This window comes from Meriones unguiculatus, chromosome 11 (assembly GCF_030254825.1).
Source record: "Meriones unguiculatus strain TT.TT164.6M chromosome 11, Bangor_MerUng_6.1, whole genome shotgun sequence".
Classification (NCBI taxonomy): domain Eukaryota; kingdom Metazoa; phylum Chordata; class Mammalia; order Rodentia; family Muridae; genus Meriones; species Meriones unguiculatus.
In genome coordinates this window covers 51,165,945-51,181,326 of record NC_083359.1, presented here as the reverse complement: position 1 = coordinate 51,181,326, position 15,382 = coordinate 51,165,945, and the positions used below count along the sequence as shown (strand labels likewise).

Here is a 15,382-nt window from a genome sequence, read left to right as displayed (position 1 = left end):
CTAATGACTGTGTAACTGTAGGTCCAGGAGATCGGAAGATTCTCTTCTGAGCTCAGAAAGAGGCAGGTGTAATCACGGTGCAGATAAAACGAAGGCAAAACCCACATTCACATAAAAATAAATAAATGAATTTAAAAGTCACTATAAAAGTATATAAAACAAAACAAAAAAATGCAAAGCCAAAACAAATAAAAACTCAATCTACTTCTATAACGACTCATTGTTAACAACATCTTTGTATAGTGATGGATATAGTTCAGTGGTAGAGAATTTAAACACTGAGTTCATTCCTGTAATTATAGCACATGGGAGACTAAGGTGGAAGAACTGAATACCCAGGATCAGCCTGGGATACACTGTCTCAAAACAAACAAACAAAAACAACCCCAACAACATATTTATTAACTGCATAAACAGAGAAAGCAAGGGCTGGGGAGGGCTTCCATGGCAGAGAGAGCAGCTGGCATATTCAAAACCCAATGTGATCCCCAGCAGGACAACCTGTTGTGGGATATTTGATCCCATTGAAAAACCTATTTCTTGTTTGGTATGGTTCAGCCCTAATATACACCTTTAATCCAAAAATTTTGTTTACTGTAAACAGGTGATTCTGGTGTGGCTCAGCCCTAGCACACAGAGCGTTCTGTACACAGGATTTAATAAAGTTAACCCTAGGTCAAGAGGCAGGGCAAGTAACCAGATGTCAGGGATCAAACAGGAAGGAAGGACTTTGAGTTGAAAGGTATTTAAGACAGTGTAGAGAAGAAGAAAATGCTTTTTGGCTTTTAGCTTTTGGCTTTTTCCTCCTGGGCTGTCAGCAGAACTAGCAAGCTTTTGGCCTTGGGCTTTTGGCCTTTTCCTTTGGGACATAAGCTGAGTAGGAAGGTCAGCTGGTTGCTTTCTCTGCTTCTCTGAGCTAGCAGGTTTTCACCCCAGCATCTGGCTCCTGGGTGTTCATTGGTAAAATCGAATGATTTGGGATTTTCATTCTTTAAAACAACGACACCCTGCCAAGAAAACACCTTCAGATTTGGGAAATACGTCTAATAAAAAAAATTTTTTTTCAGACAGAGTTCAACTGACCTTGAATTCTGACCCTCCTAACTCTATTTTCCAAGTGCCGAAATGACAACTGTGCTCAGTTATGTCTATTATAATATTACCAGTAATATTCTGTGAAGAGTAACAACATAAAGTTGTTGCTCTTTTAATGTCATAATGTCCTACTTTTTACTTTTTGCTTTTTTTTTTTTTTTTTTTTGAGACAGGGTTTCACTGTGTAGCCCTGGTTGTCCTGGACCTCACTCTGTAGGCCAGACTGGCCTCAAACTCAGAGATCCATCTGCCTCTGCCTCCTGAACCCTCATATTAAAGGTGTGTGCCATTATCACCCAGTTATTCTTTTTAAAATAAAGTTACTTTCATAATAAGGAGTAAAACAGAAATTAAAATGTCACTGATATAAAATGGTTCAGCCCCTGTAGAAAACAGTTCAATAATGTCTTTGAAAACTAAGCACAGACTGACCCGGGGATGCAGCCATTCCTCTCCAAGAAGAGTTTCTAGAATACATATCTATATAAAACTTTGTGCATGAATTATTTTAGCAGCACTCTTTAAAACAGCCACAGATGGAATCAACTCTAATGCCCATCAAGTGAAGAAGGGACAGTCTGGGCTACATATACAAGGGAGTTTTTCAGACACAGAACAAAACAAAGATGCATGCTACATCATGTGTGAACTTTGAAGTTAGGCTGAGTGAAAAAGCAGCACGCAAAGGGTTGCATATTGTATGATTACATTAACATGCAAGAATCATAGGCAAATAAAATTTTGGATAAAGAGCAATGGTATCTGCTAAGGTAGAAGGGAGTGAAAATGGACTAGTAAAGGGAAGTTTTCTTTTGAGAGTTAGGAAATCATTCTAAAGGTGGACTAGATGTACATATCTGTAGAATGGTTGTATGCATCTGTGAAGACATTACGAACCCATGTTTATACACTCCTACAAGGAAGGATTTGTGGCCAGTAGAATGTAACTCAATAAAGCCATCTATAAACATGTCTGGTGTACCAGAATTTTTTGTTTTGTTTTGTTTTTTGTTTTTGGACAGGGTTTCTTTATATAGCCCTGGATGGCCTAGTACTTAATGGGTACACCAGGCTGGTCTCAAACTCACAGAGATCTGTCTGCTTCTAGGATTAAAGGCATGTAACACCATGCCTACCTTGTTAAGCCAGACTTTTTTCTCACCTTCCATTTACTCTTTCAGATAAGAATCTGTCTTTGTACAGAGAGGCCCAAGGGCCCAGCTGTTCTAACCAGAGGACAACTTCTTCTGCTGTCCATTTGGCTACAGCCTTGTGCACCAGGAGGCCATGCTCAGATTCTCTGCTGCGCCAGTGATACACAAGTAGGATGACCTGAAAGGAGACAGGCTGTCAGAAGTGAAAAGTCATTTTTTGAGGATATGAGTATGGGGCAGGGCAAGGAAAGGGCTGGGTCTGAGAAATGATGCCGAGTCTATTCAGGAAAGAAGGCAGCCTCTGTCGTAGAGAAGTGAGGCCACAACACCTCCAGGTTCACTTCTGCTAATGGCTGGGCAGAGACATCTGAAAAGGGGAGACAGCCCAGGAACAGTAAGGAACAGCCTTACCTCACCAATTCAAATACCTTTTCTATGGGGAAACATTAAGATTTTCAGAAGACTGGACTTAAGAAGTCTTTGCACCAGCAGTGACATGTGTGCTTTTAAGAGTCTAGCATCAGTGTAGCTATGGTTTCTCAGTCTTGTTCTGCCCCTTTCCTCAGCTCTAAAATGAAGTCATCATGATGCTACTGCCCAGGACAGGAAGAGGACCAAATAGGATCGAGCTAACACTTACCAAGCCAATGACTATTATATGACCTCTGTGGCCAACATGCAATGCAATTTTAATGTCTACAATAAGTTACACATGATCACACTATCAACTGTTTTAAGTGACATGAGAACTGAGTTCAGAGGCAACTGGGGATGGCGCAGGGTGCAGATTAAACAGCCATACTTACTGCCACACCAGTTAAAGTTGTGAGTACACCGGAGAAGAATCCCCCTCCTCTCTGCTGATTCATTCGCCCTGTGCTGGGAGCTAAGGGACTCTGATCATTCCCATATTTTTGAAAGGCTGCAAGACTTTGCACTATGTCATTATTCTGCTGAATGTCTTCAACCCGAATTCTAATGGCATCAGGAAATAACTTTTCAATGGCATCCCTGTGGAAAAGAGAGAAATCACTGGACAGGTGTTCGACAAAATATAGCATTCAGAAACTATACCCACTAATACAAACATTTTATAATCTACATAGGTGCCCAGAAGAGCAGCAAAGAATTTTACTTTATGATAAAAGGAAAAACTACAACAATCTATGTGCCCACCATCAAGAAAACAGACAAATGAAATGCTTAGATACAAGTCTTTTTTCCTGGAAGTACTAGGGACTGAACTTAAGGGCTCATGTGTGGCAGCAAAGTGCTTTAACCACTGAATTACAGTCCAGCTCTTGACACTGACAGTGTGGTGTGCATGCCTATAATCCCAGCACTCCTAGGGTAGAACTCTTGAGTTCCAGGCTAGCCTGGGTGACGCAGTGCGACTGACAATGATTACTGACAATGATTACTTACAATGATTTTGCGCATATATGTGTTCAATGTGTGTGTGAGTGTGGTCATGCATGTATGGAGTGTTGGTATAATGCTTTCTTTTAATGTATACACCTTACCCTTGTTCATTTAAATACTGATTTCTCCCCCACCCCACCCCCAACTCATTCTAAGCATCCTGTCTCAACTCATTCTAAGCATCCTGTCTCAACTCTTTTTGTAAACACGAACAAAATAAAGCAACTGGACACAATGTTGAGCAGGGAGGAGCCAGAGGACAGGAAAGAGGGGAGGAGCCAGAAGGCGGGAGAGTAGTGGGAGGAGGAGGAGGAGAAGGGGGAGAGGAGAGCTAGGAGCAGAGCTGGAGGAGAAATCTTGGGAGTATGTGGAGCATGAACCAGACCTAAGATTTCACAAAAAGCAAGTATAATGTGGGAAATATAAATGTTAGGAAACTGAGGGCTTGGAGGTTTAGGAGGGAGTAAATATTGCCCCAGCATTGTGTTCTAGGTTAACTAAAAACCCAGTCTCTGTGTGGTGATTTGGTTATACAGCTGTTTAAGATTAACAGCAAGCTTTACTAGAAGATAAATCAATAGTAAATTTTAATAACATCATACAACAGTGGAGGTTAGATGACAGTTTTCAGGACTCTGTTCTATCATCAGCTCTGGACATCATGCTTGAGTGGCAAGTACTATTACCTGGTGAGCCTAAAATATGCTACTGAATTCTTTTAGTAGAATACATATTTTTATAAATGTGCCTACTGGCCCACTCAGTGTCAAGCTGAATAATTTAAGACATGACAACAGAAATATTGCAATGTACACTGATAATATACCACTGTTATGAGAAAATACTAGCATTTTTCCATCAGCACATATATTGAAAAGTATCTGTTTTTATTTTTTATTTTTGAAAGAGGGTCTCATGCAGCCCAAGCTGGCCTTGAATTCCCCAGGATGACTGAGGATGACTGAGCTCTTAGATGCCCTTCCTGCCCCTGCAAACACTGCTTTAAAAGGCATTCTTTTGTTTTACAGATTTACTTATTTCACGAGTGTGTGCCTGAGTAGAAGTACGGGTGACTTATTTCCAGTATGGCATGTACCTGAGTGTACGTATAGGTGCCATACCTGGAGCTGGAGTTACAAGCATTTGTGGGCTGCCATGTGCGTGCTGGGACTGAACCCAACTCCTCTGCAGGAGAAGTAGATCATGCTTTTTAGCTCCTGAGTTCTCTTCCCCAGACACCTTCAAAACTTAAAAAACTGAATGAAATTACAACTAAGTCATAACTGAAATTACTTTGCAGCAAAAGGAAAGGATTCTAAGACACTAGATATGACTGTTAATGCCCGTATCCCCAGCATTCAGGAAGCCATATAGGGTGATTTTTGTGGTTTTGAGGTCAGCCTGGGCTGCAGAATGGCACTCTGTTTCAAAAATCCAACAAAAGTTAAAAGAGTATGAACATATATATGTGTATGGCTTATGCTATTATAATAAAAAATAGTTTACAGAAATGAATGATGAAGTTCAGTTGGAAGAGTATTCTATAGTTTTTTTTTTAAGAGATTTATTTATTAATTATCTACAATGTTCTGTCTGCTTGTACACCTGCATGCCAGAAGAGGACACCAGATCTCATTCTAGGTGGCTGTGAGCCACTATGTGGTTGCTGGGAATTGAACTCAGGACCTCTAGAAGAACCCCTGAGCCAACTCTCCAGCTCCCAGTTTTTTGTTTCTTTGTTTTTGACAGAAGTGTTATTTCCCTCTTTTATAAAAATTTAGGGTTTTTGTTTTGTTTTGTTTTTGGGAGGGGGGGGGCTTTTTGAATTTCCCTGTGTAGCCCTGGCTATTCTAGAACTCACCCTGTAGACCAGGATGGCCATGAACTCAGAGATCCATCTGCCTTTGCCTCTCAAGTGCTGGGATTAAAGGAGAGTGCCACCACTACCTGGCTTAGTTTCGTTTTTGAAAATTTCACACAGGAGTTCTAGGGGAACTGATACCTTCATCTGACTTTCTTGGGCAACAGGCACAAATAAGATGCACATACATACATGCAGGTAAAACATCGCACATACCAAAAATAAAAAGAAACCAAAACCAAAGCAAACCAAACAAAAACTGGAAAGGACCTATTGCATGGAAGCAAGGAAGAACCAGCCATCTGAAAGAACTGGTGGCTGGTTGTGAAAGAAACTACCAAGTAATGAGAGCCATGTTTTATTTACAGATTATGAAAATTAGCATCAGTTACTTTCTAATCCTACAATTTCATCAGTTTCTTCATAAGTATAAATAAGTAAGAAGTGTTCTAGAATAGAGGATACAAACAACGGTCATAACCAGAAATTTATTTCTGTTCCTTCCTACAAAAGCTGAACAACAACAACAAAAGCTGAACAAAACAATCAGCTAGACATGGTGGCCTGTGCCTATAACCCCAGCATTTGAGAAGTAGTCAAGAGGACCAGTGTGAGTTTGAAGCCAACCTGAGCTAAGTGAGACCCATAATCAAAAATTAAAGAACAAGATGTGTTTAGAGGGCAACAGGAAAGGGCAATGGGAGTGGAAGTCAGGAGATAGGCAGGTTTATCTCTGAGAGTTTAAGGCCAGCTTCATCTACACAGCAGGTTTCATGCCAGCCAGAAGAACAGATGACAATTACTTGTAAGAAAGGGAATCTGGCTGGGCAGTGGTATCACATGCCTGTAATCCAACACTCAGGAGGCAGAAGCAGGTGGTTCTCATGAGTTTGAGGCCAGCCTGGTCTACAAAGTGAGACCAAGAAAACCAACACTACACAGTGAAATCCTGTCTAGAAAAACAAACAAACAAATAGGAAAACAAAACAAGAAAGAAAGAGGGGAGGGAAGAAGGGAGGGAGGGAGGGAGGGAGGGAGGGAAGGAGAGGGGAATCTGGTTTTTCGGTTCCAAACTCCTAAATGATCTACCCTAAGCCTGCTCCTTTTCAAATAGCAGTTCACACAGAGAAATCACGCTGCACATCCATGCTGCCAACAGAATCCAGTGTTACCTGAGGAGAATGTTGACTTTGGGGAAACCTTCCCATTTTTCTCTGCATTCTGGACACTCTGTCTTCTTTGAAGACATCCACCATAATGCTAGGCAGTGCCGGCAGAAGCTGTGGCCACAGTTCAAGGTAGTGGGGTTAACCAGGATGTCGTAGCAGCAGTGGCAGGAAAATTCACTAACAGAAATCTGAGGACTGGTGCTTCTGACAGGATTATCTTCCTCCTGCCCTGTCATGTTCAGGTCATTTTTCTGAGGCTCCTCCATCTCTCAGCAAATTCTGGGATTCACACACATAGAACCTTTCAGACTCAGGACACTTCTGTAATACATCATAAAGTCTAGGGGGAGAAGCAATAAGAGAGGATGAATAGTGGCTGTGTATGTCATTCTAGTAATGTTCAATTCTTAGTAACCACATGGTGGCTCATAACCATCTATAATGAGATCTGGCGCCCTCCTCTGGCCTGGTGGCACACATGCAGGAAGAATACTGTATAAATAAATAAATCTTAAAAAAACACGTAATTCTTATAAAGTTTTTTTTTTTGGGGGGGGGAGTGTCTCATATAGCTTAGGTTGGCCTCAAACTCCAGATCCTCCTGCTTCAAGCTCCTAGAAGCTAAGAACACAGGTGTGTGCCACCATACTTGGTTTCTGTGAGGCTGGGGATTGAACCCAGGGCTTCATACATGCTAGACCGAACTCAACCAACTGAGCTATATCTCAAAATAATAAAATCAGAAATAGCACCCCACACCCAAAAAAAGGAGTGAGGCAAAGGGCACATCTTACTTCTACTGTTATGTTAAGTTTCTTTGTCTTGTTGTTGTCACCACACTGGCCACAAAGACAAGGGCTTCCACATTAAGTTTGGAGACACCATGTTAACAAACAATGTACACCTGTTTAGGAATTGAGGAGGATTATAGGAGTTTGGTTTGAAACTAGCTTGAAAACATATGAAGACCATGTCAAAACAATAAAAGTTGACCATGGTAGCTTACAACTGTAATTCCGGCATCAAGGAGTCTGAGGCAGGAGAACTGCCTCCAGTAGAAGACTAGCTGTGGGGGCTACACAGTTATGTTTTAACTTATAGATCTCTTACTGTCTTTAAGAGATCTATAAAACAGCCAGGGACTAGAGATATGGCTCAGTGTTTAAGAACACTGGCTGCTCTTCCAGAGGTCCTGAGTTCAGTTCTCACAAACCACATGGTGTATCATAGCCATCTATAGTATGATCTGATGCCCTCTTCTGGCATGCAGGCATACAAGCAGACAGAGCATTTGTATACATAAAATAAATAAATCTTTAAAACAGCATAGCACTACACAGAGAAACCCTGTCCCCCAAAACCAAAAGAGTCCATCATGGCAGGGAAGCATAGCAATAAACAGCAGCCATCAGGACTGGACCAGGATGCCGAGAGCTCACACCTTGAACCACAAGCACAAAGCAGAGAGCTAACTAGATGTGATGCCAAACTTTAAGAGTCCATCCCCAAGTGATACACTTTCTCTAGCAAAGCCACACCTCTTAAACCAATCCAAACAGCTCTCTCTACTAACTGGGACCAATTCAAATGCTTAAAACTCTGGGAGACATTTACCATTCATTCCAAGATATTAATGCCTAAGTCTAAGGAGGCAAAAACCAAAAGGCAGGGACTAGGAATTAGTCCTGTCAGTGAAGAAAACGTAGAATGTTAAGAAAATAAATTAAAAATTAAGAGGAAGGGGAGATGGCTCAATCATTAAAGTGCTTGCCATGTAAGCATGAGTTTGGAGCCTCAGCACTCATGGAAATTTAGGCAAGGTGGTAATGCAGGTTTATAATCTCACTATCAGGGAACCAAAGACAGGGAGATCCCTGGGGCTCACTGGCCAATCAGTCTAGCTGAATTGATTTCAGTTAAGTCCCTGTGTCAAAAAATTAAGTGGACACCCTTTGGTCCCCCCCCCCCGGGATTTTGGAGACAGGATTTCTCTGTGTAGCCTTCGACTCACTTCGCAGACCAGGCTGGCCTCAAACTCATAGGGATCTGCCTGCCTCTGCCTCCCAGAGTGCTGGGATTACAGGCGTGTCCCACCGAACCCAGCTTTCACTTTGGTTTTTGCCTTTTAGATTAGAATTTGCAATGTAGTTCATACTGTCCCCAAACTGACCAAAAGCCTGTTGCTTTAGCTTCCTGAGTGCCAGGGTTAGTTATACTTATGCACTACTATGCCTGACCATTTTGAAGTTATGTTAGGTTCATTTTAATTTGAATTCAAAATCTTTCCTTTTTTTGTTTGTTTTTTGAAACAGGTTTAAACACATGTGCCACCACCATCTGAACCAGTTGATACCCACCACACCTGACTTTGTAAGGAGTTGAATTAAGTAAAGGCAGAACTGCTGGGATTAAAGGCATGTGTCAACACACTTGGCTTAAATTCAAAATCTTAAAAGTGACTGGTATAGTGGTTCATAACTGTAATGCAGCACCCAGAAGGAAGAGGCAGTAGAATCACAAATTCAAGAAAAACCAGGCCACATAGTAAAACCTTGCCACAGACAACTAACCCTGGAAGCTACCACAAACTGTACAATGCATCCCTTAGTTCAGTTTCTTCTCTGCTCCTGTGTGAACTAGTTATTTCCATGTGTAAGAAAGCAGTGCTTTTAGAGAAGAACAACAAAATCTAATTGTGACACTCAAGTTACAAGATCCAGTGTTGTGGCTTTGAACACATCCTGCTGCCCTGGCAATACATAAAAGGCCTCTTTGAAAAGCCTACCCACCTGAGTGTAAAAAAATAACTTTTATTCCCCTGTTTCAATTGTTGTCTGGGAGACTTACTGCCTGTTTCTGCTAACCTAGGCCTAGTCCTGGAAGCTTCTAAGCCTCCGCACAATTTAAACTAAGCCTAGAACGTGTTTAGCCCCTGAGACTTACTTTTGTATCTTGGCTTTTTGAGACAGGGTTTCTCTGTAGCTCTGTAGCTTTGGCTGGCCTGTCATGTAGAACAGGCTGACCTAAAACTCACAGCAATCCTGCCTGCCTCTTCCTCCCTGAGTGCTGGGACTAAAGGTGTGTGTCACCATGCCTGACTTAATAAACTTACCCTTTCTTGTGCTTTCTGAGCTCATTAGCTGGCTGGTTCAACTCAGCTGCTCTGGCTCAAACTCCTCTCCCAGCTGATTTACTCAATATGGCTTCTCTCTTGACCTCTGAATCGCTGTTTGGCCTCAAACTAACTCCAGCAATCTGATCTAATCTCCTGGCTCCTTCTCATTCTCTGGCTTCTTCTGTCTTCACTTATTTCTAGCTTGTTCTCTCTCTGCAATCTGTCTCTCTATTACTGTCCCTGTAAAACTTCCTCCTCTCCCTCTCTGCATTGCCCCTTAAGTAGCTTCCCTTCCTTTCTACTCATGAGAGTTGGGCGTATCCTATTCTTTCAAATCTTTCTGGTCACTTTTTCTGCCACTCAATTAGACGTGACTTTCAAATATGGGTGCTTCCTTCTACAAACTAAAGTTTGAGACTAAAGGTGTGTAGCACTGCATCCTGACTTAAGCTTTTCTCTAGTTGGAACTTGAACCCAGAAATATGCATGCTTCTGAGTCCTGGATTAAAGGTGTATTTCAATTCTAGCTAAATCACACAGACCTAGGTCTTTGTATATGATCTCTTGCCAGAGCAGCCATATTCTGAATTCAAATTCCCCTACACTTGAGGATGTTTACAGTGTGTTCTGTTATTGTGACCAGACAGGAATCACTGTGAGTGAGCTGCTTCTCAATGAAGCCTCATTAGAAGGCAGCTTGGCTACCTTGCCCTTCACCTGTCTTTCTTTCACCTCAAAGGCCCTGAAGAAGACTTGATGCGACATGGACAAAGCTGAGCTCAGGGAAATTTTTCCACTCACACTTCCAGTGTCCTCCTGTTCAAAGGATACTGATCAAACTATACATGTTAGTTACCTAGTTCAAAACTAATGCTAAGGTATACCTGAGTGTGGGAAAGCCTATTGATCAGCAACTGAAACAGTTTATGGCAGGCTGGCCCATGGGAGAGTGCAGCAAAACTCTAGGAGTCTGCACAGGAACTGAACCATTCCAGAAAGCTGGCATTTCCAAATGAACAGCAGGGTCTTTAACTGGAGCTTAAAGACGGCAAGTCAGGTCTGAGTTCCGTGCCTTCCTATGTGCATGGAATGGGCATTTGCTGCATGGCAGCCTGAGATTTGTTAGGTTCTCAGGAGGGATGACTACCAAGACAAGATTAAAGATTATTTTACCAACAGGATAAGTGTCTTTACAAATTACACTCTCCTACTTTGAGAGTTGGTTAGAATGAACCAGAAGGGGCCCTTCACAATGACAAAGTATTACTGCCAAGTGGCAACCATTTCCTTCCTACATTAGCCTTTGTCAGTAGCCACCAACATGCTTAAGCAACATCTGGTCTGCAGCAGGCTGGCTTTCTTAGGATGTCTTTTCTTCTCCTGCCCCTCCATTTTTTAAAAACAAGCTCTCAGTATGTAGCCCCCAACTGTTTTTGTTTGTTTTGTTGAGACAGGGTTTTGCTATGTAGCCCTGGCTGTCTTGGAATTCACTATGCAGACCAAGCTAGCCTAGCATCCACAGACCTGCCTGCCTTTGCCTCTGAATGCTCGGACTAGAGGTGTGCACCACCAAGCCCAGCTTCCAGCTGGTTTTAAAAGTAAATCTGAAGGTGGATGTGGGCACGCACAGCTGCCATCCCAGAACTCTGGGAGGTGGCAGCAGGATGACTATGAAGGGCCTGAACATAACAGACTCCATTTTGTCATGGGCCTTCGTTTTATACGTGACCTAAAACTTAACCCTGCTACAGAAAAGCATGTTATACTTACAGAAAGACACAACATTTCTGAGAAACCACAAAATGTGCCAACCCTGAAACAGCTGTGAGTCAAAAACGATGGTTGTCCTATGGTTACTAAAACAATTACATGTTGTCATTATGGTTACCAAAATAGTTATTGCAGATGGTTACAGCTTGCCTCTAACCAATCACTATCTAACAAGCTTGTTCTTGCTGGATGTTACCCAATCATGTAACCACCAAGTCTGGAGGCCCCTTCCCCTTGCTAAAAACCCTATAAAACCCAGCTTCTTTCTAGGCTCAGGGCTCCTAGTCTCTGACTGATGTTATTTCATGTTGGGAGCCTGAGCGTAAGCCTGAAATAAAGGCTCTTTGCTTTTGCATACGATTTCTAACTCCTGGTGTGGTCAGTGGTCTCCTGGGGTTTCGAAAACTGGGTGCAACAACTAGTAGTTCATGGTCATCCTCCAGACACATAAGACAAGGCCATCCTGGGCTACATAATTCCTTGTCTCTCAGAGTCAATTTGGCAACATTAAAATCAATTTGGTTTCGAAGAGCTTAAGATAGCCTGAATATAACTCCATTATGAAATAAAGATCTTGACTGGGAACTGAATTCAGGTACCAGGAAATATCACAGAAAGTACACCTGGCAGAAAACAAAGTTAACTCTCCTAGCAACAGCCTCCAGGAAATATAACAGAATAAATGCTTCATAGAAAATAGAAACAAACTCCCTAGCAATAATCAATGGGAATCGGTTGAGAATCGGGTGGGAAAATTCCCCCCAATGTTTCAGATATGGTTTAGAAAAATAGCCATCATGATTATATGCCTTAGCCATTGTGATTGTGTGCCTCAAAAAAGGTCACCCCATCCTGCTAAACTTCACCCAATTCTGTAATGCCAAGGCTTGTGCCCCCCTGCTTGCCGCCTGGCTCACAGACTTTCCTTTTAAAAATCCTGTTCACTCAGAGCTCGGGGTCCCACTTCTCTACTGCTGCGCCAGTGAGACTTGGGTCCCGAGTTCGATCGCTCTTGTAATAAAGCTCTTTTGCAATTGCATCGAGTCCTCTCCTGGTGGTCTCTGAGGGTCCCATGAACCTGGCATAACAGTTTCACACAAAAATGGAGGTTTCTGGTTGACTTAAAAACAGTAACAACAAAACAGAAGATGTAAAGCTGTAGAAACAGTGTCTAGTCCCATAATGTGGCCCTCATTAGTTGCCCAAGACAGGTGAGAAAATTCCCCCCATTCAGCACCTCCCTCCCTCCCTCCATCTTAACGCTGTTAGTTCCCAGGAGCTCTCAGTTTCTGGCCTTACTGGGATGCCCTGAAGAGTTGAAAGCTGTGTATATAGTTGTTTCTAGAATAACTGGCCTTGGAACAGTCATTTTTGAAGTTCTGTTAAGTTTTTCTGTCTCGGTTCACTATCAGGCTGAGAAGTGACAATCACACACTTTTCTAGTTACAACCTCCATTTTGCTTTATTGTGGGAGGCTACAGAAGCCTGCTCTGTGTAGCATGTATGAAACGCTTGGGATAATCTGAGGGCAGGGACCACAAAGTGTTTAAAACATTAGCCTCTGATTACTTGGGCCCTTCCAAAACATGTGTAAACTACATCTTTTTGATTTGTGAAAGGTCTCATATTGGAACCAAGGCTAGGCTTGAACTTACTGGAAGCATGTTAATCCCACCAGGCAAGAATAAAATCACTTCAAAAATTTTGAGCCAAATGTGAAGAAGCTTTAATTAAATACTGGCCATGACGACAGAATCTGGCCAAGACTATTCCGTTGCTGAATCTCCAGTTCTGGGTGCTGCTATTAGAGGTATACACCACCATGCCTATTTCAATATGATTTTTCCCACTACTTTTTCAAGCCATAGTTAACTGGTGCAATATAGTTATCTGAAAATCTCCGAAAGAAAAAAGTATTCTAGGATACACACAATGTCCCCAATGATGTTTTGCTACCAAAGAACCTGCGATACATGAATGTCTATTCCTCTTATTAAGTTGGTCTGGTCCTCACGTATATATCTGGAGGGCTACTTGCCACCTATACACTGCTCTTGCCTGTTTGCTTTGTCACTTGCCCATATAGCAAAGTCACTACTACTTAGTCTCTCAGCAATACTGTAAGAGTCAAAGTTTCGGTTTGGGTGGGAAATATGCAGCTTTATGGGTTTGCTTTTTATAAGCCTCTGCAAAATGTGACTCATCACCATTTCCTGGAAACACCAGAATGGTCCATCATCCTGGCCAGTATTTAATTAATGCCTGTTTCATATTTGGCTCAAAATTGTGGAAGTGGTGTTATTCTTGCCTGGCTGAATTAACAATCTCTCTCCAACCAACCATCGTCTCCCTTCTTACTTTATTTGTGATCTCCAGATCTCTTCCTCTTGCCTTACCCAATACCCTTTTAATTCTTTGAAAACCAGACTTACTTTAAAACAAGCCAGCAGTGGTAATATCAGCACTCTGAGAAGCAGAGACAAGCAGAACTCTGTGAGTTCGAAGCCAGCCTGGTCAACAAAATGAGTCCAGAACAGAGAAACCTTGTCTCCGCAAGGAATTTTTTGATCTGAGCTATTCTGTAGGCCATCATCTGGAGTATGATGGTTCACATCTATAATACCAGTCCTGGGAGGCTAAGGAATGCTGCCCTTTCAAGGTCAGTCTTGTCTAAAGATGAGATTACTTAGGCCTGCTTCTACCTCCCTCCCAAAATGAAAACATGTAGCCTTGGCTGTCATGGAACTCACCAGAGAGGTCCACCTACCTACCTCTGCCTCCTGAGTATTGGGATTAAAGGTGTGCACCACCACCAGGCTCCCTTAGTCATCTCTTATATGCGCTTATTATACAAGCAACCACGGTAGGCCAAGAGTACATGAGCAAAATATCAGGCAAACAATGTCTGTGAAATGGTAGGAAGCTAATGAAGGGTGTGCATGCCTGCATATAGCTTTATTCCTAAGCAGCATAGTGTTCAGCATATGGCAAATTCAAATTTTGCCTTTTAGAACTTCCTGGACTTTTCTTAGAGGGGGCTGGGGACAGAACTCAGGACCACTGTACATGCTAGATAAGCACTATACTACTGAGCTTTTCACTAGATAAGCACTATACTACTGAGCTTTTCACTATACTACTGAACTTTTCCTTCACCCACTACTGAATTTGCAGATTTGCAATCCATGGATATGAACCTGACTATGTATCTGAAACAAGTCCTTCACAAGATTATCATGAACCTGAAAATTTAGGACTACATGTAATTTACATGTAAATGCCTAACTATATCTAACTATGTATGGCTAAAGTGAAACTTAATGCTTCTCTTTTGTGAATCTCTTTTTCAATGTTTGAATCATCTTTTTAGAGCAAAATTGCCATCAAATTGCTCAAAATCCCCACTACACTGGATCCAATGACAGCAGTACCACCAGGATTTCAAGGTCATCCTTGGCTTTAGAGTTTAAGCCAGCAAATGATACATGAAACCGTCTCAAAACAACACTCCCTACTACAGGGCAAAAATTACAGCTGTGAGATATTCACTGAAGAATCTGCTTGGCCAAGTAGCAAACTAACATTTCTACTGCTGGGAACTGAATCCAGGATTTTGTGACTCCTACACACATACTTTACTATAGAGGTGGTAGCCTTCAGCCCCAATCCACATAACTTGTAATCTTTCTGCCTTCATCTACCAAGGAACTGGAACTAAAAGTCTGTGCCATAAGCCTTACCTTGTTAAATGCTAAGACACCACCATGTCTGGCTGTCAAACTAACATTTTCACTTA

General features: G+C 42.0%; 1 protein-coding gene across 18 annotated transcripts in view; it reads right to left on the bottom strand.

The window, feature by feature from the left end:
• Positions 1 to 15,382, bottom strand: part of Bfar (bifunctional apoptosis regulator) — a 63,750-nt gene that overhangs the window by 45,655 nt on the left and 2,713 nt on the right. For all 18 annotated transcript variants that reach the window (XM_060364215.1, XM_060364218.1, XM_060364214.1 and 15 more), the window contains exons 2-4: positions 6,705 to 7,041; positions 3,056 to 3,260; positions 2,258 to 2,427 (exon numbers count right to left, since the gene is read on the bottom strand). In XM_060364215.1, coding sequence (XP_060220198.1) covers positions 2,258 to 2,427; positions 3,056 to 3,260; positions 6,705 to 6,967 — 638 coding nt within the window. In that variant the 5' untranslated portion in view covers positions 6,968 to 7,041. The remainder of the gene's footprint in view (positions 1 to 2,257; positions 2,428 to 3,055; positions 3,261 to 6,704; positions 7,042 to 15,382) is intronic.